The sequence below is a fragment of the Macrobrachium rosenbergii genome, chromosome 19, assembly GCF_040412425.1.
Source record: "Macrobrachium rosenbergii isolate ZJJX-2024 chromosome 19, ASM4041242v1, whole genome shotgun sequence".
Classification (NCBI taxonomy): domain Eukaryota; kingdom Metazoa; phylum Arthropoda; class Malacostraca; order Decapoda; family Palaemonidae; genus Macrobrachium; species Macrobrachium rosenbergii.
This window is the reverse complement of record NC_089759.1, coordinates 24,171,209-24,198,956: the sequence shown is the minus strand read 5'-3', so window position 1 is coordinate 24,198,956 and position 27,748 is coordinate 24,171,209. Positions and strand designations below refer to the sequence as shown.

At 37.8% G+C, this 27,748-nt stretch overlaps 2 protein-coding genes across 3 annotated transcripts; both read right to left on the bottom strand.

The window, feature by feature from the left end:
• Positions 1-1,624: 1,624 nt before the first annotated feature.
• On the bottom strand, positions 1,625-21,199 carry SmD3 (small ribonucleoprotein particle protein SmD3). Of its 2 annotated transcripts, XM_067121296.1 has the most exons (5): positions 21,064-21,199; positions 11,029-11,163; positions 7,915-8,022; positions 7,247-7,328; positions 1,625-2,112 (listed from the first exon to the last, which is right to left on the bottom strand). In XM_067121296.1, exons 2-5 carry the CDS (start codon positions 11,152-11,154, stop codon positions 2,042-2,044), a joined length of 387 nt encoding a protein of 128 aa, XP_066977397.1. In that variant the 5' UTR covers positions 11,155-11,163; positions 21,064-21,199; the 3' UTR covers positions 1,625-2,041. The 2 variants fall into 2 exon arrangements, with proteins under 2 accessions (XP_066977397.1, XP_066977398.1); XM_067121297.1 differs by lacking the exon at positions 21,064-21,199 and having other exon boundaries at positions 11,029-12,092.
• On the bottom strand, positions 12,092-12,921 carry Eaf6 (chromatin modification-related protein EAF6/MEAF6). Its single transcript, XM_067121295.1, has one exon. It carries the CDS (start codon positions 12,919-12,921, stop codon positions 12,415-12,417), a length of 507 nt encoding a protein of 168 aa, XP_066977396.1. The 3' UTR covers positions 12,092-12,414.
• Positions 21,200-27,748: the final 6,549 nt, after the last annotated feature.

Below are 27,748 nucleotides of genomic sequence, written 5' to 3'. Positions count from 1 at the left end.
TTGTATTAGTCAAAATAAAAACACTGTTATTCATGAAAAAGCATTTCAGGACAAAGAGAAAGAGACGTACAGTAGAATGACGCTATTAAAAAGAGGTTGAGACGACTTCTAAAAATAGATCGGTTGGAAGGGGAGAGACAGAAATTCTCTTCCAACTCTATTTTTATGTCAAACATTTCTTTCGTTAAGGGTAGTGTATTAACTTTTAAATGAAATTAGAGTAACTTTAATTTCATTTAAAAGTTAACTTTATAATTTGGGAGCATGATTAGGGTCATATTTAGTGTTTAAACTTTACAAATAAGCATTTTTAGAGACTGTGCTAAACTTGAGCGAAAATTCACCTTGCGCGAGGGGTTCTGGAACCTTACCTCGTGTAAGTTCAGGGTATGACTGTACAGTACTTCATTTGACTTTCACTGATGTAAAATATCTTTAGAATGCTTAAAATTTTATCAGGTGTTTGATTCATATGGCTTAACATGTTGAGTGTGATGATAACCTAGGTTTTGGCATAACACACCAATAAGTTGGAATTTTGCTGTAAAACATCTTCAACAGACTTATAAAAATTCCAATATCAGTAGTATAGCCAAATGACGATAAAACTTTCTGGGCTAGCCTGAGACATTCATTCTTCTTCTTCTTTCTTTTAACGTGCTTATTACGATAAAACTTTCTGGGCTAGCCTGAGACATTCATTATTAAATAACATGAATGAATGAAATTTCAGTTATGTGCCACTACACTGGGTCAGAGGAAGCCATTTATCAAATATGATAGCTTAAACTTGTTCTATGTTTGCTGTAATAATGATTACAGCATAATGTTGTAATATATCTTTGACAGGCTTAAAATTGCAGTATCAGTTACATGTTTGTAAATATCTATATATATTTGGAAAGTATGACACTAAGAAACACTGTGATTATTTTCAAATGTTCAACAGTACTATGGTTATACAGCACAATGTTTTAAGAATTGAGTACAGTGATCTACGTGGTGTCACACCTCACTGGAAAATCAAACAATATTACTGTTAATTTGTTGAAATCTAAAGACCCTACAGATATAGGCTGATGAATCTAACTTAAAATTACTTTTGTTAAGATAGATATGATAATATGTTGGGTACAATTTTGAGATTGTGTAAAATAAAGCAGTCATATGAGCAGTGCATATAAATTATTAATACACATGGGTAACAATTCATATTGTCAATATAGAGGAATAGTATGCTACTTGAAGCACTTCTTATGACACCAATTTTAAATTTATATCTGAATTACATTGTCTATTCGTATCAAAGACATGCTGTTTGGCTCAACGATGACTAGTTCCCCAGCTGTTTTTAGAAAATCACTTGTAATTCCTGATGGTCCTGGTGAGGCATCAAAGGTTGCAAATTTTACTAGCATTCATCCTCTCATCCAAGCTTCTGTCACCTACCAAGACCAATCCCAGTAATCCCTCCAATTCATTTGACGCAATTTTCTTTCAATCCTAAAAACCTTGGTAAACATTCTAGTTCCCAAAACACAGATTCAGTTATTATGTCAATTAAGAGAGAATATTTGCCGTAGAGCTGTCAGGATTTCATTTACTTAGGATCAATAAATGAAAATTCAAAACACTTTTGTACATTTTCAGAAAATAGTTACACTTAAAAATGTAACACTTAAATCAACTGGCATTCAGGTATAAATTCCATATAAACTAACATCTGATACATCTTTCCTGGAATGAAGCATTTATTATCCATTTAAAATATTGACCACCGTGATTATTTTTTTCCTAACAGAAAATAAATCTAGATTGAAGCTAACTTAGTTTTGAAATTAACATCATACCTAAGAAGGAACATACTTGGGGAATATAAAACAAAATAACCTAGGTGGGATTTCCTTAAGAAATTATAAAAAGTCCAACCACACCCCTGAAATCCAAAAGCCTGCAACTAGAAATTATATAAAACATTACACTTGTTTCAACTGGACAGCAGGACACTTAAATTTCAGAGGACCTCAACATTCGTGAACCCTTAACGCCTCATAGGTCCACTGGGACCCCAGTTACGTCCCCCTCTTCCACCTCTTCCACGACCTCTTGCAGCTGTTGATATATATAAAAAAATGAGAAAATGGATGCTAGTTTTACATTATAATTATTATGAATGTTAATAAGGGCCATGTTCTTTGACATTAGAACATTGCAAGCAATTTTGTACAATACATAAAAACTTATAAAATAACTTTTTTATGACAAGGCAAGGGATATTTGAAAGGAAGTAAAAAGTCTCTCTAGTCTGTATACCGGAAGTAAATTATTATTATTATATGATAATTTAAAGACATTGTATCATAAAACTACTTTCTTAAGACTCATTTTATGGCTCTGTTTAAAACTAAAATTGAAAATGAAACAAGGTAGGAATAAAAAGCACAAGTAGAAAAAATATACCTAGTGTCATAGTGGCAGCAAAGTACTTTCAGTACACACTACAGCACACCCACAAATAAGAAGCTTTGGGAGGAATGAACTGAGGATCCAAAAGCAAGAAACAGATTGAAGAAAATTCTTTGAATGGCAGTCAATGAAGAAATATAGCAATGTTAAGCCCCAGGACCATCAGGATAAGCAAGCCATTTACTAAAAATAACGAAAAGAATAAGTCATTAATGACTGTTTTTATATATGAAACTTACAAAGTAATTACATAGCTATTAGTTTCTACTTTACGGCAGGTTTAGAATTGAAAATTCACAATAGCGTTCTTTTGGTTTGGTGCAGGTAAGTGGCCCGTCCACTTCCGAGAAAGTTTAGGTACAACACAGCTGAAGAGCTCAGTTTGTTTCTGCTGCTCAGTGACCATACATTGGTTGATCAGCAGTTTTGTTTTGAAGTTCAGGAATTTTGATTGTTTTCTAAGGATTTGGTGAAGTATTCTAAGGCAGCTGCTAGAGCCGAGGCTAGAGCTTCAGTGTCCTCTACTCCGAAACCGATCAACACCTGTGACTACTCGCTTGCCTATTCCTACTTTTCTCTCTCTCCCTACGACTCCGTTACCTGGCTACCTTCCCTCTGAACCCAGTGCCATTACCAGCCTCGAAGCTCGGACAGACAAAAAATGTTATGCATTAGTGAACACAATCGCTCAAATAGGAGCTTCTGTAAGACTCCTTTTAGATAAGGCAAGTGGTGATCCCAGCGCAAGTGTTGTGTCAATGTGGGGGTGGTTACTCGTCCCAGCGATGCTCCTAGGAGGTCCCTGCCAAACTCCCCAGATGTATTGCAAAGTGGAAATACACATCCTGCATCTCGCATATCATCCAGCTGCCCTGCTGGATGGAGGATAAAACTGACTGATATGTCTCCATTTTGAACTTCATCTTCTATATGACAAAGTTCAAAGCACTGATGTCGAGGACAGATCTCCATCACCCCCATGACTTGGGGATCACGAACAAGCGGTTGTAAAATTCCCTTAAGTCTGATCCTCCACTACCTCTATGGTCTTCTTCCTTTGGAGGGAAGACACTTCCTCTGAGAGAGCTACGAACTTCTCGGAGCCCTCCAAGTATGCCATCAATGCCATCGGCAAATTAATGAGAGGGCATTCTAAGAACTTTGATCATCCACTCTACCTCTGCCAGAAGAGGGAGAGAGTGGCTCCCACAGGTACATGAAGGATAGAGGAGTCACCTTTTGAAAGAGGTTTTGCCTGAAGTCCTCTTGATGGACTTAGCGGATAAACACACCTCGGAGCGGGATCTCGAGAAACCCTGTCTGCCTCCACGAAAGGGATGCTGTTGCAGAGGGGAGACAGACATGGCGGAAATGGCAGGAAGGTCCTTGGGGCGCTTTGAAGATTGTGCAAGAAGGTCTTGGGTTGATTTTTTCTATAAATCGGAGGCAATCTCCTTTGCCGCTGATTGAGGAAACAAATACTGCTTATCCAAAGGAGGATATAAAAGCGCAGACTTCTGATCAGACGTCACTCCTCTCGTGGTGAAGGAGCACCACAACTCCCTTTTCTTCAAAACTCCTGTGGCGAAAAGACCAGCAATTTCGAAAGAGCCATCCCTCAATGCCTCAGCAGCCAAGTCCGGCGCTAAAATATCGTGATCTATTTTCCTAGCGAGAGCTCCTATCGACCAGTCCAGGAACCTGAAGACTTCCAGTACTTCAAACAAGTGCTTCACAAGGTGATCAAACTCCAAACAAGCAAAGAAAACTTTAGCAGAAGAAAAAGCCGAGTGAGTCTATCAAACCTTAGGAGTAACTTTGGGAAGAGGTACCACCTGGGTCCCAAGGATGGAGCCTCTCTGGTCGAATGAGAGAGATATCTCCTGGCCGTGAATCTAGCAGGAGGAAAGGCAAAAGCGGCCTTTCCTTGTTCCCTCTTAATGGACAGCCAATCCTCTACCTTTCTAGGCACCTTTCTCGCAGACGAAGAGAGAACCATCTGAGGTAGGCCCAGACTAGAATCTGCTTGGTTTCTCATAAGGAGCTTGGAAGTGGGTGACACTGGAGCAGCTGGTTGGAAATGAGCTGGGAAGGTTGCCAAAAAATATCTCATCAGGGAAGCATAAGCCATAGGAGGAGGGTCTGGTACTACTACTTCCTCCTCTGAGGAAACAGGAGATGAAGCAAGGTCTTGAAAAGGCTTATGTGAAGGGGGAGCCTTATGCACAAGGCCCAAAACATCTTCCACCTGCTTCTTGATATGTGCGAAAGAAGGATCTTCAGGGACGAGAGTGGGAGATGATGGCGTAGGTGTGCGTTCAGTGAAGTCGGGTGGACAGCTGGCGCTGAGTGCTTTGTGGGAGCCGACCTCGCTCGAGGAGGTGTTCTGGAGCCCGAGACGAGCGGTCAACAAATGGGAGGCGGTCTGGTGAACACTCTGGACGCTCATATGGGCACCCGGAAGAAGAGCGTTTCTTAGAAGAGCGCTTATGAGTCAAGTGAAGTTCAGCATGTGAATGCTCAGAAGAAGGGTGAACAGGGTTACGCCACGTACTGCAACCCGGTTGCGGAGAAAAGGGAGAGGCATCTCTATCATGACGTCTCTTCCAGGGACAAGAGTCGCCTGGGAAGCGCCAAAATCGCCTCTTATTAGCACAGAGTCACTATCGGAGTCAGACGATAACTGGTGGGCGCTCAGTAGCGCCTTTCCAACGGCTGTCAGAATTATGAAGCACTGAGTCGGATGACGGGGCGACTGCCAGTGGGCAAACCCCGCTCACCTCCTTTGGACCTCCGATATGTCTGCTCCCAGGTTCAGAGGAGTGTGACAGTGACCTTTATCTGGGAGCGTCAGCAGGACAGAAAGCCACTTCCTCCACTGGCACTGACATTGACACTTGTTTAATACTCTGCACTTTGTCCATAAAGACTTTAAGCAATTCACCCAACTTAGACACAGCACTAACTACGAGATTGAATTTACGATCGAACTTACTCTCGAGGCTGGCTACAGTACTGGGATCGGAAGCACGAGAGCCAGGAATAGGAATTGATGGAGAATTATTAGGACTAAGGATGGGGGATAAAGCAAGGGCAGGAGAAGAAGAAATATTATGGCCAATGAGTTGAATGTTAGTGACAGGCTCTACACTCTAAGCTCTACTTTTAGCTCTAACAGCCATCTTCCTTTTCCTATCTCTATCTAACTTATTCAAATGAGACCTGAGAACCTTCCATTTCTTCTCAACCCATCCAACATATTCATCACAAGTGAGATCTAGTGAACACTCTTGTCCTCTACATTTTGCACAGATCATACGACTATTGTAGGTTACCTAATACTTGATGAACTGGAATCAGACATCGTAAATACACTGTAGAAAATCCACTAGGCTAAGCTGAAAAGCTACCAAAGTAATGGGTACTTCACCAAATCCTCAGGAAAAGTGAAGAAAAAACCTCAAATTCAACCACCAATTCATTCAATGCTGTTCCCCAATAAGAGGGTGGGGTAGTTACCTACACTATAAACAAACAAATCTCTACCAGAAACTTCAAATTTTTAACTGCCGAGCGAGTCGAAAGTATGACTATGTAATTACTTGGTAAGTTAAAAGAAATTAATTTTTTGGATAGTTACCTCTGTTAAAGTGAAGCTTATCTTTGTGCCATTAGGTGGAATCAGCATTCAAAATGAAAAACGTTAACACTTTGCTAACCTGCTAGGACTGTCTCTGTAATCACTTGTTTCCCACCAGGAGACGGTATGTTACGTTCTTGTCAGACTTCTTTATGACCACCCACTAAGATGTGGGGAAGCAGGGTGGGCTTCCACTTTAACAGGAGGTACGTATCCAAAAACCTCGTATCCAAATAAGTTAAAGTTAACTGCACTGAACGAGGATGGTGGGTTAGTGCAGCCAGAGTAACAAATGTTCAGACAATTAAAAGCTTTTTAACAGAAGAGCTTCTAAACATCCCTGACTTCTGTGTAATCCTTACTGGTAAGTACAGTTGCCAGCTGGAACCATAGCAGGATGTAAGGCCCTCATAGCAAGACTTGTCAGAGGATCCTTACAGGGGAAAAGGGCTCGTTTTGTAGAGTACTAGTGACTTCTGAGCCCGAGTCGAAAGCCATAACTGACAGTCCAAAACCCAAAACAACAACTACCTTCAAAATGAAGGTATGCTCCTATACACAACTGTGTATCTTAATGTTCTCATAATTCAATAAGTGATTACCCAACAGCTAACGATAAGAAAGAAAGCAAAATTATCATATTTGGTTCAGGAGAAAGCGTCCTTGCCTCAAGGATAGGACTAAAGGCTTTACAAATCTCATTGAAATTTGAATGTTTCGCAAATATTGTGAGGCAAAAAGAGCTACATCTCCATTGACTGCAATGACAAACTTCTCTGGCAATAGGTATTAAAGGAGATAAAAAAGTGTGCTTAGAGCAGAGATGCCATAGGCTTTAATTTAAAAACCGATAAAACCTCAGGGATCAACCGTGAGTGCACTGACTTCACCAAGCGTCCTTGGATGTAGGAGTATTTGGCTTCCTAACACCACAGTATACTGTAAATTCTTAACTCCTCCTCTTAAGTCTGTCCAGGTATACCCTTAGAGTTCTACCTGAACATAAAGCCACTTCTTCCTTGCCTACCAAAGCAGGTCAATTAGGTGCTGTCACAAATCTGGGAAGGGCTTTCACTTCTACATCTTAGAAAAGCAATGAAAGTAAAAGAGGTAAAAGATACATACAATAAATTTACATACCTTGTGCTCGTAATATAGCAGACTTTCCACTACCTGCTGCTCCACCCTTTTTACCAGTCATATTTTTGAACATTGGAGCATTCTAGAAAAAACAGAAAGGATTAAGTTTTTACAGAGTGTATTTAGGAAAAACATCAAAATATAATTTTCCAAGTATTTTTAAAGATAAAGCAAAAACTAGTTTAAATCTGAAAAAAAGTGATGAACAGGTATAAATTTGTTAGAACAAAGTCACTATACAGAAGTACCAGTGCAAGAGGGAGAACTAAGGGTATTAGGACAAGAAGAAATTGTCTTTTGTAAAACAAAACACTGTAACTTGTGCATAATAAATGAACACATGCAGTTGGTGGGGCAAAGCATCAGCCACCCAATGAAATATTATTAACAAAAGGGCCCTATATGCCGGCCAGGCAAGTCTGGTTTAAGACCAATTACTCAAAATTATTCAAATATACAAGTTTTCCTTTGCCCATGTATACAACTATCAGTTTGGCATATTTTCTCTATACCAACACGTACTTTCTGCACTTCAGAAAATACTACAATTATCAATTTCCATTTTTCCCCATCACTATCAAAATTCATAACATGAGAGAGAGAGAGAGAGAGAGAGAGAGAGAGAGAGAGAGAGAGAGAGAGAGAGAGAGAGAGAGAGAGAGCATTACCTTCAACATGTCTGGCAGGATCAAAAATCTGATTTTTGAGCCTCTGATGAAGACATTCTCCAATCGTGCTGTCTGGCCGTTACGGTAAGTGACAGTGCATGACTCCATCTGAAAAAATTAAATTATTCATAAGCAATCATTAGTCAATTGCACATTGAACTGACATACTGAACTAGAGGACTCCGACAAAAAGAATTAATTTACACTTATATCCTGACATTCACAGTCTTACACAACCACTACTCCTGGAATAGTTTATTATTATTGAAAACAACTGCCTGTTTCAATGGCATTCAGCTTATACAGTCTTCCCTACTTTTCAAATCAGCAACCCACCAATGACAATTCAACCAGCCAGGACTTCTGCAAACCTTAAACCCAGTCCCATGTACTTTTTATAGTTTATTCATTCTCACTACAGACGGCCACCTGTGAGGGCATCCAAGTCTGGAATACAATAAATAATGACAGAAGTATAATTTTCCATGACCTTTGGAAATTTTTAGTAACATTTACCAGTTGATGAGAATACTGTATAAGAAAAATAAAGAACAAAGTACAGCTGAATGCCACTGAAAGAGCAATTGCTTTCCACAACACTGCCCTTAAAGAGGAACTCCTTCCAAATTATCATTATTATTATTGTTATACAGCATTGTAACTGAACCAAACCAGTTAATCAAAATATTTCAACTCTCATAAGGCTGGCCTGAAGGGTTTGTTTTTATAACAAAATGTGGGTTATGTAGGCTATTCACAAAGTATCCATGGGTCAATCAAGTGTGACTAATTCAAAGAGATGTAAAACTACTTGTGTGGTATTCTTCTTGGTTCAACAATGACATATTTTAACCACAAATTTGATCTGGTTTAATTTGCCAGGTTTATTAACCATGATGGATTTTAGAGATCTGCAAATTTACATGTTGACTGGTTTCAACTGGTAAATTAAGAAATCTTACATGCATACCTACCTGAAGTGACTCTGAACTTATTAAATATTACTTAAGCCCTTTCTTTAAAACTATCGTCACACAGAATTATATTATTTAAAAACATAGTACCAATTTAGGTTGGTTTGCCATCAAATGTCCAGGATTTCATGTGAATTCCTTTTGGATACCATATTAGAATGACTAGTTATAAGGTTAGCCATTCTTCACCTACTATCGATGGCACCACTAACAACACAGAACACTGTTATGCATAGGCAAGGATCACTAAAACATTTGCCATTCTTCAAATACTATCCCTGTCACCGGTAAGGGCACAGAACAAAATACCCAAGAACTATATAATTTCTACTTTCCCAGCAACTCTCCAGAAGAAAACAGCACCAAGAAAAGGTCACCGTCTTCTACCATAAAATTCAGATCAAAAGGTAAAAAAAATTAGGATACTCACATACAAGGAACTACTGTATGCTTTAATGCCTTTACCTATTTCCCCTCTCTGCTCTCTTACCCAACTCAACAGTTTAATGAGAATGACATTTAATATCTTTCCATCATCTAAGAAACGTCTTGCAGTCTTTACTACAGACCACATGAACATTTTTAAGACTGGTCAACAACGATGAATGGATCATGCTTCATGTTCTGACAGGAATTACTTTAAAGGCATTATGCAGTGACCATGATGTTCTCCCTCCCTCATTATTGTAGGCAATATTAGGCTATAACCTTTGCCTACGTCAAGTGAAGGTGGACTCCCTTATCTATACCATGTAGTATACTGTAGTTAACCTGGAAATGCTTAGCTCACAGACACTTTTTAATGATGACACTTCTCTCTCTTGCCAAGGTCATAATTGGCATTCTTGCTTCATACCTTTTGTGCATGACAGCACCTACATAAAAAAAAAAAAAAAGAATGGCATTAGCCATTTTACTGACCATTCACTTATTTCCTCTAGATCTTTTCAACTGTGTCACTGTTGTATAATATCAATACTGATAATTTAGCGTCATTGATTTTGCTAATCAACAGCAAAGATAAACACAAAACTTGATGTACATAATTTGTGATTTGCTGCCAACAAGAAAATAATCACACTGATGACAACTTTTTGCTTTTAATTGCTTGAGTCACCTATCATATCAACTTCATCTGTTATACCTACATGTCTGTCTTACTTTTGACATTACTCTTCACGTGAAACATCCTCACGACTAATCTGAAAAGGCAATCCATAGAGCACTATTCATCTATTTTTTTTTTTTTTTTTTTTTAGTATAAACAGACACTAAAAATCTATGCTGGCTACCTAAAACTAATCAGATTCTAAATTTGTCCTCTCCTTTGATAAATTACATCTTCCAAGAAAATTAAGTGAAAGGTCTGTAATTCACTTTTAAATCAAGACACTTCCTGGTTATTGGTGTAATTTTCCAAGTTCTAATATTTCACAGATTTCCTTTGCTCCATGGATACTGAGAATTTCTGAGGCAGAGACAATATAGCAAATTATTCATTGAACAGTTCTGCCTTACGAACATTACATGTATAAACATTACAATTTTTAACCTTTCAAAGCTCTCCTATTATAACCTTGATTTCCTATTATTCAGATGCACCAAATATTATTTTGGATTTTTTCTGCAGTAGATACAACTCTATCTCCATATTCTAACTTTGCACCTCTAAATCATCTTCCTGCTTGACTATCCATTCATTTCCTACACTACACCAGACATAAGCTTCATTTTTACAGAAAGAATATAGAATTTAGACCAAAGGCCAAGCGCTGGGACATATGAAGTCATGCAACGCTGAAATGAAAACTGACAGTAAAAAGGTCTGAAAGGTGTAACAAGAGGAAAACCTCGCAATTACACTATGAAACAATTGTTAGGAGAGGGCAGAGGAGATGACATATAACAGAATATGCTTGGAGGTACAGTTAAAGGAATGAAACGGGTTGCAACTAGAGGCTGAATGCACGCTGCAAAGAACCTTAAGTAATGCCTACAGTGCACCGCATGAGGTGCACTGACAGCAGTAACCAGCCCCCCCTACGCGGGCTTCATTTTTACATGCATGTAAACTATCAAAAATCTGAAAAGTGATTATTACCAAATACTTGAGAGCTTGTACAAATGACTTGACACTTACCTGGACATTCATGTTATCCTCAGCTTCCAACAGCTTGCCTCTGTACACTTCCCCAAGCATGGTTTCTACTGTGACTGTATGGCCCTCAGCTTCATGCAGTACTTTTATAGGTACTCCAATAGACATGTTGAAAACCTAAGATTATCAAAGTCAAAGATCAACCAACCAGTCATTTCAAATTACAGTGCAGTGTTGCATTTATTAATAATTATTTCCTTGTAAAGAAAACTAACCTACTAATTAGCAACCATTAAAGCCTATCTTTAAATGGCCTATATTATAAATACAGCATAACAATGAAGTACCACAAGGATTTCAAGAGAAGAGTGTTTACATAAACTCAGTAGCAGCTTTCTCTCTGCACTTCCAGTGCCAATCACCATGCATAATGTATGCATATGGGTATATCGAAGACAGGTTTTTGGAAAATTTGCCACACCTTATAAGGGACAATAGTGGGTTCCAAGACCAGATTAACAACAATATGGCATATGGTTTGTGCAAAGGAACATGCTATGCATATGTTAAAAGCCAACCCTTGATTGAGCCTTTTTTTATCTAAAACAAGCTCCTGAATTATTCCAGTATATCTGATAAAATTTATGAGTTAACTTTGCATAAGCAACTAAGATTTCTTGGCCATGTTCCACAACTATTATATATCTTCTGTGGAATCACTGAAGAAATAAATTAGAACATTTAAAAGATTAAAAATTTTCACACAATACAGAAATTGCAATTATCCTTTCCTGTCTTCATTTCTATCTGTTGGTATTTATGCAACAGTATTCTTAACTCCTTCAGTATTCACATTAGGATCATTGCCCAAAAATGTTTAGTGCTATAAAAAAAAGTATTTAATAACATGAGTATCAATGGCTACACAACTCAATTAAAAAGGAGGTCCACAAAAACTCCAAAGTTTTCCATATTCAATACATTTTTGGTTAAAAAAAAGAAAATCAGGCAAAAAAAAAAAAATTACATCAAGAGAACCTTTACTTTTCCAGTGGAAAAAGAAAATTGCTTGGTAGTTATGCTTAAGGGAACAAGAAAAACAGGGTTATATTCACAAATTATAATTTGTACTATAATCAAATGTATATACTGTACTGTATTACAAAGTAATACACTAAACTGGGACTTAAACTTTATTGACTACACAATTGCATTAAGGTCAATGTTAAAAATTAGTACTTAATCCTGAATAATCAAGTTCAAGTGCAAGTTACATGTTCAGCAAATAACCTAAATATTTCTACATTCAAATTGCATAAGAGAACCATTTCCTTTTATTACTACTAGTCTTTAACTCATAATATTGGGAGCTAAAACATTAAACACAAAGCACCATGAATTTATATAATCTCAGCTGTGTTTGGACAGTTATCGATGTCTATTCTTTTTGTTACTTTTCTTGATTTTGTGGGAGCTCTTTGAAACTTTGTGAAGTGAAGCAGCATCACGAGAAGAATCTCCATTCACTCCAGGATTAACAGAATCTTTTGAGTTATCTTCACTGCCTGAGTTGACATCGTTTGTATCGGTATTATCTTCCAACCTATCAGCCACCTGTTCCACAATGCCACTAACAGCAGCCATGGATGTAATTGATGATTTACTAAAAAGTCTCTCAGCTTCTTTGAATTTTCTGTTTCTCTTATCATTTTTAGCATTAGTATTCTTATTGGTCACTAAATACCTATCCCAACCCCTAATGATATTTCCATATAACTGCGTGTCCTCCAAATAAGAACCTTCAAAGGCATATATCTGTCTTTCAAGGGAAGCTAAATTGTCAGCAATTTCAGCACGTCTCTTCACCAATTCAGCCAGTTCAGCTCTAGTGTCATTCCCAGTAACAGAGCCCACACTACTCTTTGACATCTTCATCTTCAAGACTTGTTAAAGATCTGCATAACCTAGATGAAATTTTTTTGGCTGAATTCATTGACACATCAGGATGGGAACCATCTGTCGCCTTCAGATACAAGTACTGAAGTCAATTTGGGGCAGGATCAGGATGCAAGCTCTCCACAAACCTAGAAAAGAAGAGGTCAATTAATGTGTGTAAGTTTTAAAAAGCTGCTCAATCTAAGTTTACTATCTAAATTTACTTATGGGACTAAAGATGAAAATTCACTATTTACTCATGAAACATGTTGAGCTGCTTTAAAACATACACAAATTAAAAACCTCTGGTGCAACCTATCCAAAAACTATACCTATTCTTACATGTGGTAAGGAAAAATAGTTCTGCTACATAAAAATTAAAAATATATTTAATACTTTCAAGTTAAATAAATTCAATCTCACAGCTCATACAATAATATTGAGCTTTATAACTTGGATCCCTAATACTACTGTATATATTACTAAAGTTTATACTGTACTGTATACCTATTAATGTTTTGACATTTTTAAACAAATTAATAAAAAAACTGGTTTACTGTACATTAGAGTTATTGCCACAGCACCAAGACCAATACAGGTCATTTAAATCCACTAAGAAAGTAGAGAAAATTTCTCTTAATGTCCATTTGCTAAGTTAAAAAAAAATTATGGCCTCTGAACTAAACATGGTATGTGATTATCAGCATTCATAATTAATACTAAAAAGTAAATGTACTTAGTTATTTGTTCTTTGTCAAATCCAAGAGCATTTCTTTTACTTAGTATGTACAAATGCACACAACACTGGACAAGGCTCAATAAGCTAAATCATTCTGTTAAATTAGTTCACAGAAGAGTATATGGGATTCCAAACTACCTGTCAACAAAATATCAAATCCCTAATTCATTTGAGGATTTGGTGCTGCAAATTGACTGGTTACCAATAAGACTTAGCAACAGAGGTTATTATGACTATCTCAACAAATCCCTGATGAACCTAGAAAGCTGAAAAAATCAAAGAAATATTCTGCATATTAACTTTAAGAATAAAATTAATAGCAACCAAGTCTTCACCAAAACACTGATTACTTTGCCTTACAAATTTTTAAAATCTGCTGCATCTTACTATATCAAGACTACAAGCTTACATTTTGACTAGGCCATTTCAGTTCCTAACCAACATAGAAAATTCATAAATTTTCCCGGTAATCTGTACTTTTCCTAGGTATACAAACCAAAGCCTTTTGATTGATTTGATTATGAAGTGTGTGCCATGAGGACAAGCACTGGCACCTATCTCAGTTATTCGGTGCCTCGCCAGAGACTGAAGTAGGAGTATTCCTCAGAGCAATTGGAACTGGTCATTGACAAGAAGGCAGTTAACTGGAGGAAGGTGGGTGAGGTGGGGGGGAAACATCCGACGCAATCTGCTGGGACCAAACACTTGGAAAATATGACAAATTTTTAATCAACTTGAATTTTTCATAACTAACGAACCTGAGGTCTTTACATGAGGGTAGTAATGCACTGCACCTTTGCTTGAACTTCTGAGGTTCCAATTGCATGACATCCTCTGGGAGGCTGTTCCACAGTCCAATGGCGAGGATAGAGGACCTCTGGAACTAAGAAGTTCGACAGCGAGGCACATTTACAGCATATTGGTGCTGCTGTTCAGCGAATCTGGTTGCTCTTGGCAGATAAAGGGGATCAGGGATCAATTATAAATATGAAAGATCTCTTGGTGGTCCAAGTCATAACTACTACTATTAGGAAACATATCACCACGAACCACTCTATTCTAAGAGATACATCTTCCACACCAGCGAACAGTATTCTAGTACAGGAAGTACAAACGACCTAAAACAGGTTGCATTGATTTTATCACTGTTATAAAGATATAAGGCCTTATGAACAATACCTAACTTTTGTGCAGCATTTGCTGAAACTTTCATTAGATATTTCTCAGAAGTTAGATGGAAGTCGAAGGTTACACCTAGAATAGTTAAAGCTTCAGACTCGTTCAGCAAAGTTCCATCCACCTTAAAGGGAGGATGGGGTGGAAAATCTGTCTAAGATCTGCTGATCAATAGTGTTTTCTTTTTACTGGAGTTCAACCTCATACCCCACCAACTACACCAATCCCTGATCCGGTTCATGTTACGACGGAGGCTGAGGACAGCTTCATTTCTCAAACGTGGAGACTTTACTACACTCACAAGTGTTGCATCACTGATATACTGAACAATCTTGTTTTCCAGGCCAACAACCATATCACTTGTATACAATAAAAATAACAGTGGACCAAGAACACTGCCCTGTGTAACTCCAGACACAATAGGTCTTAGTTCACTAAAGATCCAGTCTAGAGCAACTTGGTGCTGCCTACCTATAAGGAAATCTTGAAGTAATCCTAAAACATATCTACCCACTCCAAGATTCTTAAGTTTATGAATAGTAGAATAGGAACATTTTTTTAATATGATAGGCATGCACTTGATGTTCCTAGTTTGTAATGTCATTGTATAATAAACAGTGAGGATTTGGACCTACTAACATTAAGGGATAGCCTAAGCCAGTCCTAGTGTTCCATTTTCAGTGTTAAAGGCCCCCGCCCCCTACCCCATTAGGTCAAAGCACAGTAAAGGGTCACGAATTACTCGGAGGCCCCCCCAAAAAAACTAAATGTGGGGGCCCGGTTAGGGTACAGCACCTTTGGTGAGGTTAAGAAGGTAAGGTCTGATCAGGTCAGGAAATGGAATTCTAGGGAAGGTCAGGTTTGTATTCGTTTGCAGAACCTGTTCCCATTTCTACTATCACCCCTAGAGCTTAAAGTTATCTAACCGCAGATAACCCAATAGTTATAAGATAGCTTTTGGTGAAGGAGACACTTTTTTTCCAAAAATGTACTGTTTCATAACATAGTATGTAGTGCAGGGGTTCAGGGGCGGGCAAAGGCCCCCGGGCCAGGTTAGGACACAGCATCCACGGTTTGTTTAATTAAAGGTAAGTCTGGTTAGGTTTTAGGTAGAACTATAGTACAACTCTGCATGGAAATTGACTTTTTCTATAGTATTTTGGTTGCATATCAAGAATTCACCATTATTTTTTGTCGGTCAAATGTAATTAACCTGTAATTAACGGATAATGTTAATTTCCGGTCCGAACATCCCTACTCGATTTTTACTATATCTTTTGAATCTTCATAAAAAAAAAAAAAATGAAAAAATATTCTATAAACATAGTTCTTGCAAACTAATATTTATCACAATAAAAATAAATATGTAAATAATTGAGGATTTTTTCTAAGTTTCAAATTTGCAAAATGCATTTAGGGACATTTGATCCCCAAGGGGCTAGTACTAAACACAGCGAAATACATTTGACCGCCCAAGGAGCTAGTACTAAACACAGCAGAAGTGTAGATGAATCAATTTTGCCCTGTTTATTACTAGTGGAAACTAGACAAAATGAACCACTGCCTGAATACACCAACCACTTAGTCTGAATGCACCATTTTGCAAATAGTCTGAATGCACCACTGCATAAAAATGCACTTGTCTGGTTGACTCTGGTACAAAATTTTTGTCCTTCTTACTAGAAAATGTTTAAAACTATGAGTGTTTAGCTTGTTAAAAGTAGTTATTAGGTAATTTAAAGAATAGTCTTATTCCTTTACTAAAGCTTTTATATCAATTCATCCTTTTTATCATATTTGATATCAATATTTATTTTATATGTACCCCAGCTTAGTCTATTGGCTATGAATATTCCTGGCAGAAGCCTTAAAGTGTCTTGTTGGTTTTGTAATATTCTATTTTTATTCAGAAAGTCAGGCTTGTAGTTTAAATTAAGAGGTAGTAAAGGTTTAAACTTCTCCCTCAAAGCATAACGTGTTTGTTGGTTTTGTAATGTTCTATTTTTATTCAGAATCTTAAAATTATTTACTTTATCAAAGAAAATAATCATGCAAAGTGAATATATATAGTTACCTATATAGTTACCCAAAGAATAGGTGCTAAGTGAATAAGTTGGTGCCTTGGGACCATAAGGAATAATGCATTTATACTGATTAGTTTTAAATCTTCTGATAGCATAATGTATTTGTTGGTTTTGTAATATTCTTACTGTATTCAGACTTTGTAAATGATTCACTATATCAAAGAAAATAATCCTGCAGAGTATAGATACCTATGTAGTCCCCCAAAGAGCAGGTGTCAAGTGAATTAAGTTGGTGCATTGGGCCCACAAGGAAAGATGCACTTTAATTAGGAAGTGGTGCACTGGGACCAGATAACTTGGTGCATTCAGACCATGATACATGGTACAGTCAGACTAGTGCTGGTGCATTTAATCCATAAACTGTACTAGCCTTCATATGGAATTGGAGTTCAGACCTGAAACAAACTTTTACCTATTTAACCTAAGAAACGATATGTTTTTGTATGCTGGCCATCCTGGAATGCTATCACGTATGCTCAGTGTTATAGGGGAACTTTAGGTAAAAAAACAATTTTCCTGCACTGGAGGGCATACCAAAGCCTACTAAGTTAGTATAGTTCCTTTATAAAAGGTTTCCTTAGCCAATCCCTTCTTGAACATATGGCTCCCTAATGACTTCCCATTCACAGAACCACTCCCAAAACACCAACACGACAGTCCAATCTTTCTCCCAACGATTTCCCCCACCCAAAACCTCGTATTCTCAAAAGGTCCTCAATCATGTCGGATAGAGATAAGGTTAATAATTGACCAACAAAACACCACCACCTATGATACTTCATCAGCAAGACTAAAGGGTAAAACTTAACTTTACTTGCGCGGCATGATTCCTGTCAGTCATCGACTGGGACAGGTTACAGCCCTTTTTGAGGAGGGTACAGGGGTTGCAAAGCCCCCCGCCCCCCAGCCAGGTCAGAGAACGTCGTCCTAAGTTAGGTTAGGTAGGTAAGATCTGGTTAGGTCAGGACCTAGCATTATAGGAAAGGTTATGTCTATTTATGTAAGATACCTGTCCCGGTCGGAGACTGGTGAGAATCAGGCCGCGCAACTAAAGTTTTACCACTAAAAATATAAAATAAATCAATTTCCACAGTAACAGTCCATGTAGAGCTGTTCTATAGTTTTACCCGATTATATTCCCTCTACCTGCAGTATGCCTGCCCACCTACTCGGCATTGCCGCCAGTTTCAGGTTGCTGGCTTTCCTTTGTGGGGCAAGGGTAATTCGGTATTTTTAAGTATTAGCTCCGCGCCTGTTTTTACCTTAGAAATTGGTTTTTCCTATACTTTTAGGGCTGCTGATAAAAGGATATGCATTTGTTCGTTGTCAGCCAAGTATTATTTGCCCCCTAACTCTACCCAACAGTAAAGGGGGACTGTGGGAATTTGGAGTTTTAGGTGGGGGAGAACACACACACACACACGTAGCAGACATGTTTACATTGTGGAAGCGCACTCCGGAAGTGTAAAACACCAGGGAGCCATTCGTTGCAGGGAGCGGCTGAGGGAAGGGGAGGAACGTGGGGGAAGGCAGGGAGAGAGTTGCTCACATCTCCCAAAATGAGGGGGAGGCGAAGCGGCAGTGGGGAGGCAGGGGTTCTGCACAGAGGCAAAACGTACTGTCACCGGGGATGCAGGGGGTAGGTAGAACGCATTAGGAAGAATAACAGGCCGGCAAAATACAAAACGCCATCTCCTTTACTGACAGCCCTAAAAGTATAGGGAAAACCAGTTTCCAAGGCAGCAATCAGTCCGCAGGGGTTCCATCTCCTTTACTGACAGCCCTAAGGCTACGTTCACACAGGGCATTTTTAACCGTGCGGTGAGATACGCACGGTCGATTGTTCAATGCTAGCTTATGGAATCATTCACACGTAACCGCGGCGTATTGCGGCGGTACCGAGATTCCCCTCGCCATCACACGATTGCCAGGCATGTCGAGATACAAACAAGTCAATGACATCGTTCACACACAGCGGTGAACCACGCTTTTTAAAGATAGCAGGTGCCATCAATGGCTGTGTGTCAGCCAATGACAAAAGAGATTGTGTGTTACTATAGCAACCCTGGCCACCAACGCCTGGTCCCCATGATCACAGTCACACACACTATTGCATCGCTGTCACTGTCAACTGTTAACTATGGAGAGGGATCATTCTGACACTGGATGTCACAAAAAAAAGTAGATGAATATATATATATATATATATATATATATATATATATATATATATATATATATATATTATATATATATATATATATATATATATATATATATATATATATATATACTGTATATATATATATATAAGAAGCATTACATGTGTGGCCACTTCAAAAAAAAAAACGCCGTGTGAACGATTACAGCGTTAAACGAGCGGTGGCTGCCGCAGTTAAAAACGCCCTGTGTGAACCTACACTAAAAGTATAGGGAAAACCAGTTTCTAAGGCACCAATCAGTCCGCAGGGGTTCCATCTCCTTTACTGACAGCCCTAAAAATACAGTACTGTATAGGAAAACCAGTTTCCAAGGCACCAATTAGTCCGCATGGGTTCCAGACTCATAATATAATGTGGAAAAATAAACAATTCAAAACAATAAGAAACCAAGCCCCAATAAACTTGCAATTCAAAACACTAAGAAACCAAGCCCCAATAAACTTACCTTAGGAACTCCAAGCCTGTTTCTGGTGGAGCAGAATGCTTATTGCTGAATGACCAGCCTGCACTCACTACTGCACCAGGGGCTAAAATTAGCTTTTTTTTTTTTTTTCTTTAAAGGCCGTGATCTTGACGCAGCTGAATTAACATCTTGTAATTGCTGTAACAATATACATTAATTTCCTGGCAGTTGACGTAAGAGTTTTCGTAGGTAACGGCCAAAGGGTGATGTTGCAGGTTCAAAGGAGCATACAGCAAGGAATCAGCCAGTGTACTGAAATGAAATACTTATGAGCCATTCCACCACAAACAGGCTGGTGCAACAGTTGGAAAGTCAGTGGTCTAACCTGTCAGGATTGCTCATGAATAACCCCCCCCCACACCCCCTCCAACGGCAGGAGAAACTTCTCAACTCCTGAAACCCCCTTCACCATGTTTAGTACTGGCACCTGGGGGTTCAAATGTATCTCGCCATGTTCAGTACTAGCCCCTGGCAGTTCAAATGTATTTCGCTGTGTTCAGTACTAATCCCTGGGGAATCAAATGTCCCTAAGTGCATTTTGCACTGTTGTAACTTTACAAGGACTGGAAAAGAACATTATCCCCCAGCCCCCCTTTTTCCTCAGTAAGGAGTTGGCCTGTGTACCGAAAGCTCCCCTATAAGAGTGCACATGCATGGCAGCATTCAAAATAGCAGTAATAGTGAAAGTTTTTGGCTTTGTAACGGCTACCTTTGTCATCTTGTTCCTCCTGTGTTTGTGTACGAGTTTTTCATCTGTAATGCCGTACACAGTAAAGTTTGGTCGCCTTCTCACCCCCTGTCGTCTACCCCTCCCATAACCCCGCTTTCCCTTGAGGTCCCCTAAATTGTAGGTTAGTAACAAGCGGGGGAGCAAATCACCCTGTCCCGAGGGTATACCCCACCCATAAACCCGCTTTCCCATTGGGTTCCCTATCTTGCTGCATGAACTTGTGGTTAATTACAGGTTAATTACAATCGCGCAACAAAATTTGAAGGTAAATCCATAATTACCAACTAAAAAAACTGTAGAAAATGTTAAGTTAGAAGGAAATCGCCGCCGCGGAGGTATTATAGCGTATTAGGCTGGGCTAGGTCGTTACTAACCTTGGTTAAACACCTCAGCGTTAAAATCGGAGACTAGGATAGGCTAGGCAAATAGCCTATATGGGAATTCTGCTTCATACCTATGCCACTAGCCTAAGCATTACGTATTTAAGTATGGCGTTTAGTACAACAATGCTTTCCCCTAGAGCGATGCGCACCATCACGAAACGTTGTATTCACAATACGGAATAGCTTCTAGGCTACCGGTAGCATCGGTTTATGGAGGGAAAAATAAACACAGAATACCGGTCGTGAATACTGCCCTTCTCCGATCTTAGAGACATTAGGCAGTTATAATTACAACATTTGAAAACCTTACATGTATTTGATGAGCACTTTGTCACAAATACCAACCTGATGAAGAGCGTTTCGTAGGATTAAACACTAGTACCTTTCGGAGGTCTTCAACGTTTGTTGTTTACTACCAACCGTTGTTGTATAGACGCAGCAGGGCAGTGGCTGTATCAAATACACAAATCCACACAAACAAATAAAATATTTTCCTCACGAAATTTTAAAACAACAATAAATTGAGAATAATTACAATTATTGATTTTTTTTAGTATAAATTCAATCGATTAGGATCACTGACTCCAAAAATACCAGTCATGTGTCACAGCACTATGACGTCATCAGCATTCGACTGTACTTGCAACTTGGAAATGATGAACGCTGTGGAGGCGAATAGGTGATGAGAATAATATATACAGGCAGCGATGTGATAACACGAACGCGCTTGGTAAATTTCTTGTTAAAGTCCTTCTCCCAACTACATGACAACTTGAATCGTCTGTACATAGAAATATACTATATAGGCTATACGAGAGAGAGAGAGAGAGAGAGCTGTTTCAACGTTAACAAATTCATGACTGCTCATTTGTTTTTCTGCGTGATTTGTTAGGAATTATCTTCTGTTGAATATATTTAACTGCAAGTTGAGAATTAGTCAGACTTGAATACAACTGAAATAAGTATACGCAGGGCAACCATTTACCTTCACGTTAAGCGATATCCTACCCACAATTTTGTGGCGAGGGTACGATGAGCCTATAGTTAAATAATTATTGTAAACACAGGTCTTCTGAACTGAAACCGTATAGAATTGAATTGAACATAGAATTTAGGCCAAAGGCCAACCACTGGGACCTAAGGTCATTCAGCGCTGAAACGGAGATTGAGAGCAAAAGGTTTGAAATGTGTAACAGGAAGAAAATCTCGCAGTTGCACTGTGAATCAGTTGTTAGGAGAGGTTGGAAAGTGAGATGGAAGAAAGAGAATATGTAAGGGAATACAGTAAAATGAACGAAAGGGGTTGCAGCCAGGGGCCAAAGGCACGCTGCAAAGAACCTTAAGTAATGCCTACAGTGCACAGCATGAGGTGCACTGACGATATTACCTCCCTACGGGGTGAAACCGTTTAGGGGTATTAGCTGAAAGAAAATTATGCAATAACTAGCATGTTGGTCCGTGATTAGGTTATTTCCAAGCACTGGAGTATTTTTAAATAATGATGTTCACTGAATTCAGTGAAGGATTCATTTCAATATACTAATAGTAGGCCTACACGTACTACTCTGAAAATTTAGTGAAGCTTTAGTGTCACTTAGTGTTTTACCCAAATTTCTTGAGATGTTTTAATTACTCCTCTGTTCACTTGTGAAAGTCACAATATTCATAGTGTTACAGCACGTTTTCAAGCTAAATTGGTTAGATATGTCAGTCCTACTATTTGGAATGTAATGTATTCTCTAGACCTTGGTGTATCCACTTGTTTTATGTATTTAGTTTCCGCCACCACAGGAGGAATTTTCTCACAGCATTACGACCATAGGCAATATCCATAAAATGTTTCGATAATTATAAGACTCGTTTGCTGACGGTAAGTGGCACAAAGCACCAAATTTTGTTTTTATTGCATTTCATTTTTTGCATTTGATAAGATTCTTCTTTGAAATTAGTGTGCATTTGTCAGGTTTTTATTTCACCCACTGTAATTATAGTAAATGTGAGTACCATGTATCGGTACTGATATGATGCATAAATGTGTATTGCAAGAGTTTTAATCCTTTAAGCCCACAATGGCATGTGGACTTCCGGTGTTTTCTACTCTTGGGCCCATGCAGGAAGGCCTTCGATGGTTCAGCAGGTAGACCAGCAAAGGCTGCCCTTTCTCAGCAAAGCTCATAAACTACCTAAAGTATTAAGAATTCCGCCACTCATGTCTTTCCTGTGCTTTATCTTCTTCAATCCTCCTCATCTCCTACTTCTCATCAAGCCAGGTCTGGGTTGTCTAACTCTTCTGGTGCACACGAGATCCCAGCTGGCGCTATCATGCACTATTTTCCCAATGGCTGTGCAAGGGACATGTCCCTTTATTACCTCTACTAATGAAACTGCTCTAATTTTCCTTACGGCATAATTTCTCACCCTATTCTGCTATATATCTGCTACTATTCTTCTTAGAACTTTAGTCTCAAAGTGGACAAATCTTTCATATACACTGATCATTTTTATGCCATGATTCATGTCCTCACAGCAATATATAACAATTTAGATCCAATTAGACAAGTATAATTTTAATTTTGTTTGCAGTTCCAATCTGTTTGATTTCCAGACCTTATTCAGCCTGCCCATTTGTTTGATTAATTTTTTTAGTCTCATTAAATTCCATCGCAAGAAAAGCTATGCTGGATGTCATTGTTCCTAAATATTTGAGGGATTCAACCTCATTGACCCTTTCTCTGTCTAATCTTATTTCATCTTTTGTACTTAATCATGATTTTTTTTTTTTTACGTTTGAGTCCCATCTCTTATATGATGCATTTTATCAGGAATGCTTTTAAATCTTGAGGCGTTTTGCTGACATTAGTTTGAGTGTATGAAACTTGGGCTTATGGCCCACTGGTGATCCTGGGGAAGCCATTCAGTGTCATCATGGCAGTGAAGAAATTAGTTTCAGCAACTGTACTATAATTTTTTACTTAGTCTTACTTCCGTGCCTGAATTCCAACCACTGTAGTTCTCTTTTACAATGGTCTACTGGTTTACAATTGTAATAAGCATAATTGTAACCAATTAAAAAAATGCCTTTGCAGACCATCATTATGGGCTAATGTTAACTTTGAGTTATATCTGAAGATAAAAGAAACTGGATATCTGTTGACCTATTACTGGGGATTATGGAAATGTATCAGCATCAGTGGGTCACATGGACATCTGGATATAAAACACATTCATAAACTGCTTCCTGTAATTGTAGAGAATAAATTTGCTTAAAGAAACTATAGAAAAGAACATTTTTTTTATTTGAATGACTTGCTTTCAAGATAGAAACATCTAATTTGTAAGCAATGAGGCAGAACAAAATACTATGGATATACTTAGCAATTTCTTATGTCACATTTTTAGTCTTCAAATTTGTTACGTGGACTCTTTATATAACTTTTGTTTTAAGTAAAATAAAATAAAAAAAAATTTTTGCTAAAAATTATCAATCCTCAACACTGGTGTTCATGGTTTGCTCTAAAAAGTACACCGGAAACTCAAAGAACAGTTTGCAAGTTTGCTAATATGGCAAGTCATAATTTGGAAAGTAACTTCGCAAAAGGTATCAATGAGAGTTGAGCATTTTCTGAAAAAATTCATCATTTGTACTTTAAACTGGTGGAGAATGTACTAAGATTCCTTTTGAGAGATCTAGTTCATTATCCTATGTATAAACAGAGTGCTAATGACTTAACTGATATACATATATATATATATCCAATGCAGCACGATGGAACTCGTGCTTGAGAATATCACTAAGTCCACGTCAGAAGGTGAGTGAAAAACTGGGACTTTGAACAAGTACTTTCATAGTTAACTCTACATTTTCAAGTTCACACTGAATATAAAAGAAGTTGACAGATTTATATACAAAAACAGAAGGTTGAGAGCGGGGTTATGGTTTGTTAATCTGGTCAGCATGTTCTTTAAACAAAAAAGACAGGGATAAAGGATCAAGAGAAAATCCAGGGTGGAGATTAACATTCACGGTGGAAGTAGCTACAGTGAACACAGTCTCTGGCAGGATTTCTTTTCCCATGGTCATTGACCTTGTAGATAACCATTGACTTATCCCAGTTCATCGTATGGACTGTCTTAAGCCAATGATCCACAATGCCATTATTTGATAAGCCTCTTGAAATGGCATATTTGTGTTGGGAGCTTCTTACTTTTAGTCCTTTTGATGTTTGACAAAAAGGACTAAAGTAAGAAGCTCGCAACACAAATATGCCACTTCAAGAGGCTTATCAAATAATGGCATTGTGGATCATTGGCTTAAGACAGGCCATACAATGAACTGGGATAAGTCAACGGTTATCTACAAGGTCAATGACAATAGGAAAAGAAATCTGCTAGAGACTGTGTTCACTGAAGCTACTTCCACCAGGGATGTTAATCACCCTGGATTATCCCTTGATCCTTTGTCCCTGTCTTTTTTGTTTAAAGAACATGCTGACCAGATTAACAAATTGTAACCCTGCCCCCACTTCTGTTTTTGTATATAGAATAAACTACGAAAGTACTTGTTCGAAGTCCCGGTTTTTCACTCACCTTCCGACGTGGACTTAGTGATATATATATATAGTAAAGACGTCTTCTTTTCCCATTAATACGATCATGTATCGCATCTATCAACGCAGCAAAAATCTCATGTATATATTTGTATGTAGAAAATCAAACTAAGCTTCATTCCTATTATTAACACATACATTATCTTTACGTATTGGGCTTTTTTTTTTTTGTTAGGTACGAGTCTCTGCTGACATGTATTAAACAGGCAAATGGCTACTGTTACAATTATTACAACAACAAAAAAAAGGATCCAAGAAATGTTACATCAGAGCACTCTTCTTCATGATGTCTAAGGGAGGAAAGTAATATCAAGGTGGAAATCACAGGTTTTGCCCACCCACCAAGGAGACGTGTATTTTAATTTACATATATGTTCAGCAGAGCAGCTGTCCAACACACGTAGACATCTGAAACCATACTTGAGGTTACCTGTGATTCAAGAGATGGCTAAATCATATTATGATATGAGACATTTACCAAGACAGTTAAACAGTAGTGGGTCAGTGTTTCTTGCCAAACTATTAGCCAGCCAGCAGGATGGAATGCCTACCTGCTGAGTCTTGGATTCAGGAAGGAAAACTGCATACATATAAACTTCTTAGGCCTCTAAGCATTCACTACTGACTTGTCAAGTGGCTGTATTGGAATCGTGACCAACAATGCATCACCCATACCTTATCTATGGAATCAAAACTTGTTTTATTGTAAAAACATAGAATTTTAGATAAACAGCAATACTGCTGTTGCTTTTTTTTGCAAGTACAGTTCAGGTAATTTAAACAATTCATTGATACATTAGATTAACCAGTGAGTTTATAGCACTTACCTTAATGCAATTTAATGTAAGACAAAATACCCATTTCATCCAGCCACAAACATCTCTTAACATCTTGCATATCTTGGAACCAGGGTTGTACAGGTTTGGTTTTCTCACTACAGCTAGTAATCCTAATACAGTGTTGGAATTGTCTCTCCACCACACCAACTTCTGGAAGCTATTTTCAGTACTGGTCTAAGGTGTGGCTTCATTCTCATACTTAACTGTCATTTTTTATAAAACTATAGATATTTTGGACATGACAGTAATGGTACAATACAAAGTTTACATCTGAGCATTAGTACAAAATATCAGTAACAATGCTCTCTCTATACAATAAAGCTACAATTATAGGATACAGCAAAGAGAAATTTCCAACAATTTACATGAACAAGTAGAATTCGGTTTATATGTCTTTTTCTTAATAACAGTATGAAACTTGAGGTCATATAGCTATTGGTATAAGGGACTTTTTGTTTCTTGGCCCTAAGAAAAGACTGTAGTTCTTAAAACAGAGGAAAGACCTAACTTCAGCTCAAACCTTGCACGTAAAATTGCCACTGAAAATCTGTATATCAATAAGTGTTTTTTAAAACTCTTTATATGATCCTGAATTTCACAATACTGTAGCTTCTCATGATAGTTAATTCATAGTCCGTTATATTTCTTACACAAAATGATGTCACTAGTTACACTGATATACTTTACCAAAAATATTATTCACACTATGGTTATAGTTAGACATACAACATAGAAGTACAAATATACCTGGGGTATGATTAATTTTTGTCATCTACCACATCTCGTGTAAGAGATCATAAGAACTACGGTTTAAGTTTTAAACTCTTACCAATGATATCTGAATTTCCTTACATATATACCTTATAGGGGGATGTTACTGTAAAAAATACTGTAAAACTTAATTTGCTGCTAACTTGAGTACTAGGATTATTAGCTGTCTGAGCACTGGTCACAGTTCTTTGCAAACTTGACTCAAGTTTTCTTCTGAACTGGCTGAGACAATTTCCTCCGAAAGATGTTCTATATTTCCATCCGATAACTATAATGTTATCACCATATCAGTTCAATCATTTCTTTCCTATAGGAGTTCCACTTCAAACTTCTTGTTACACAGACTGAAGCATCATTTTTTCCTGTTGAATCTAGGTCCTTCACCAACCATGGGAGCAAAGTAGGTGAGCAGACTAAAACTTAATGTACAAGACTTTTATAAACATTAAATTTTTTTTTTTTTTTTTGTGAAAACCTAAGAAACATCACCTCTACATATCTACTCTCAAGTGAGCTTTCTTGATAACAGACAAAAGAGGGAGTAAAGTTATTTGTGAATATGATTCTAAGGTTTTACTGAGAATTTATTTTATCCATTTGTTTGATACCTACTATTTAGCTGAAACTTATAGATAATTGTTTGAGTGATGCACCTTGTATGTAACCATAACCAAGAATGTGGTCATAAATTCCTAATTTATTGCCTAAAGACAAAGATTTTTGTGGGTTGTGTTAGATTTTGACTTACATAATAAAAGAGGGAGATCTGATGCAGGATCTGAAGGAAAGCAGCTACAGATATCTAAGTAAGTT

Excerpts from the sequence above, each read along its gene's own strand:
- Eaf6 (XM_067121295.1), bottom strand. The coding sequence starts at position 12,921 with ATGAAGATGTCAAAGAGTAGTGTGGGCTCTGTTACTGGGAATGACACT.
- SmD3 (XM_067121296.1), bottom strand. The coding sequence starts at position 11,154 with ATGTCTATTGGAGTACCTATAAAAGTACTGCATGAAGCTGAGGGCCAT. Across the intron at positions 7,329-7,914 it reads TCCTGCCAGACATGTTGAAG|AATGCTCCAATGTTCAAAAA; the intron begins GTAATGCTCTCT and ends TGTTTTTTCTAG. Across the intron at positions 2,113-7,246 it reads TGCTATATTACGAGCACAAG|CTGCAAGAGGTCGTGGAAGA; the intron begins GTATGTAAATTT and ends ATATATCAACAG.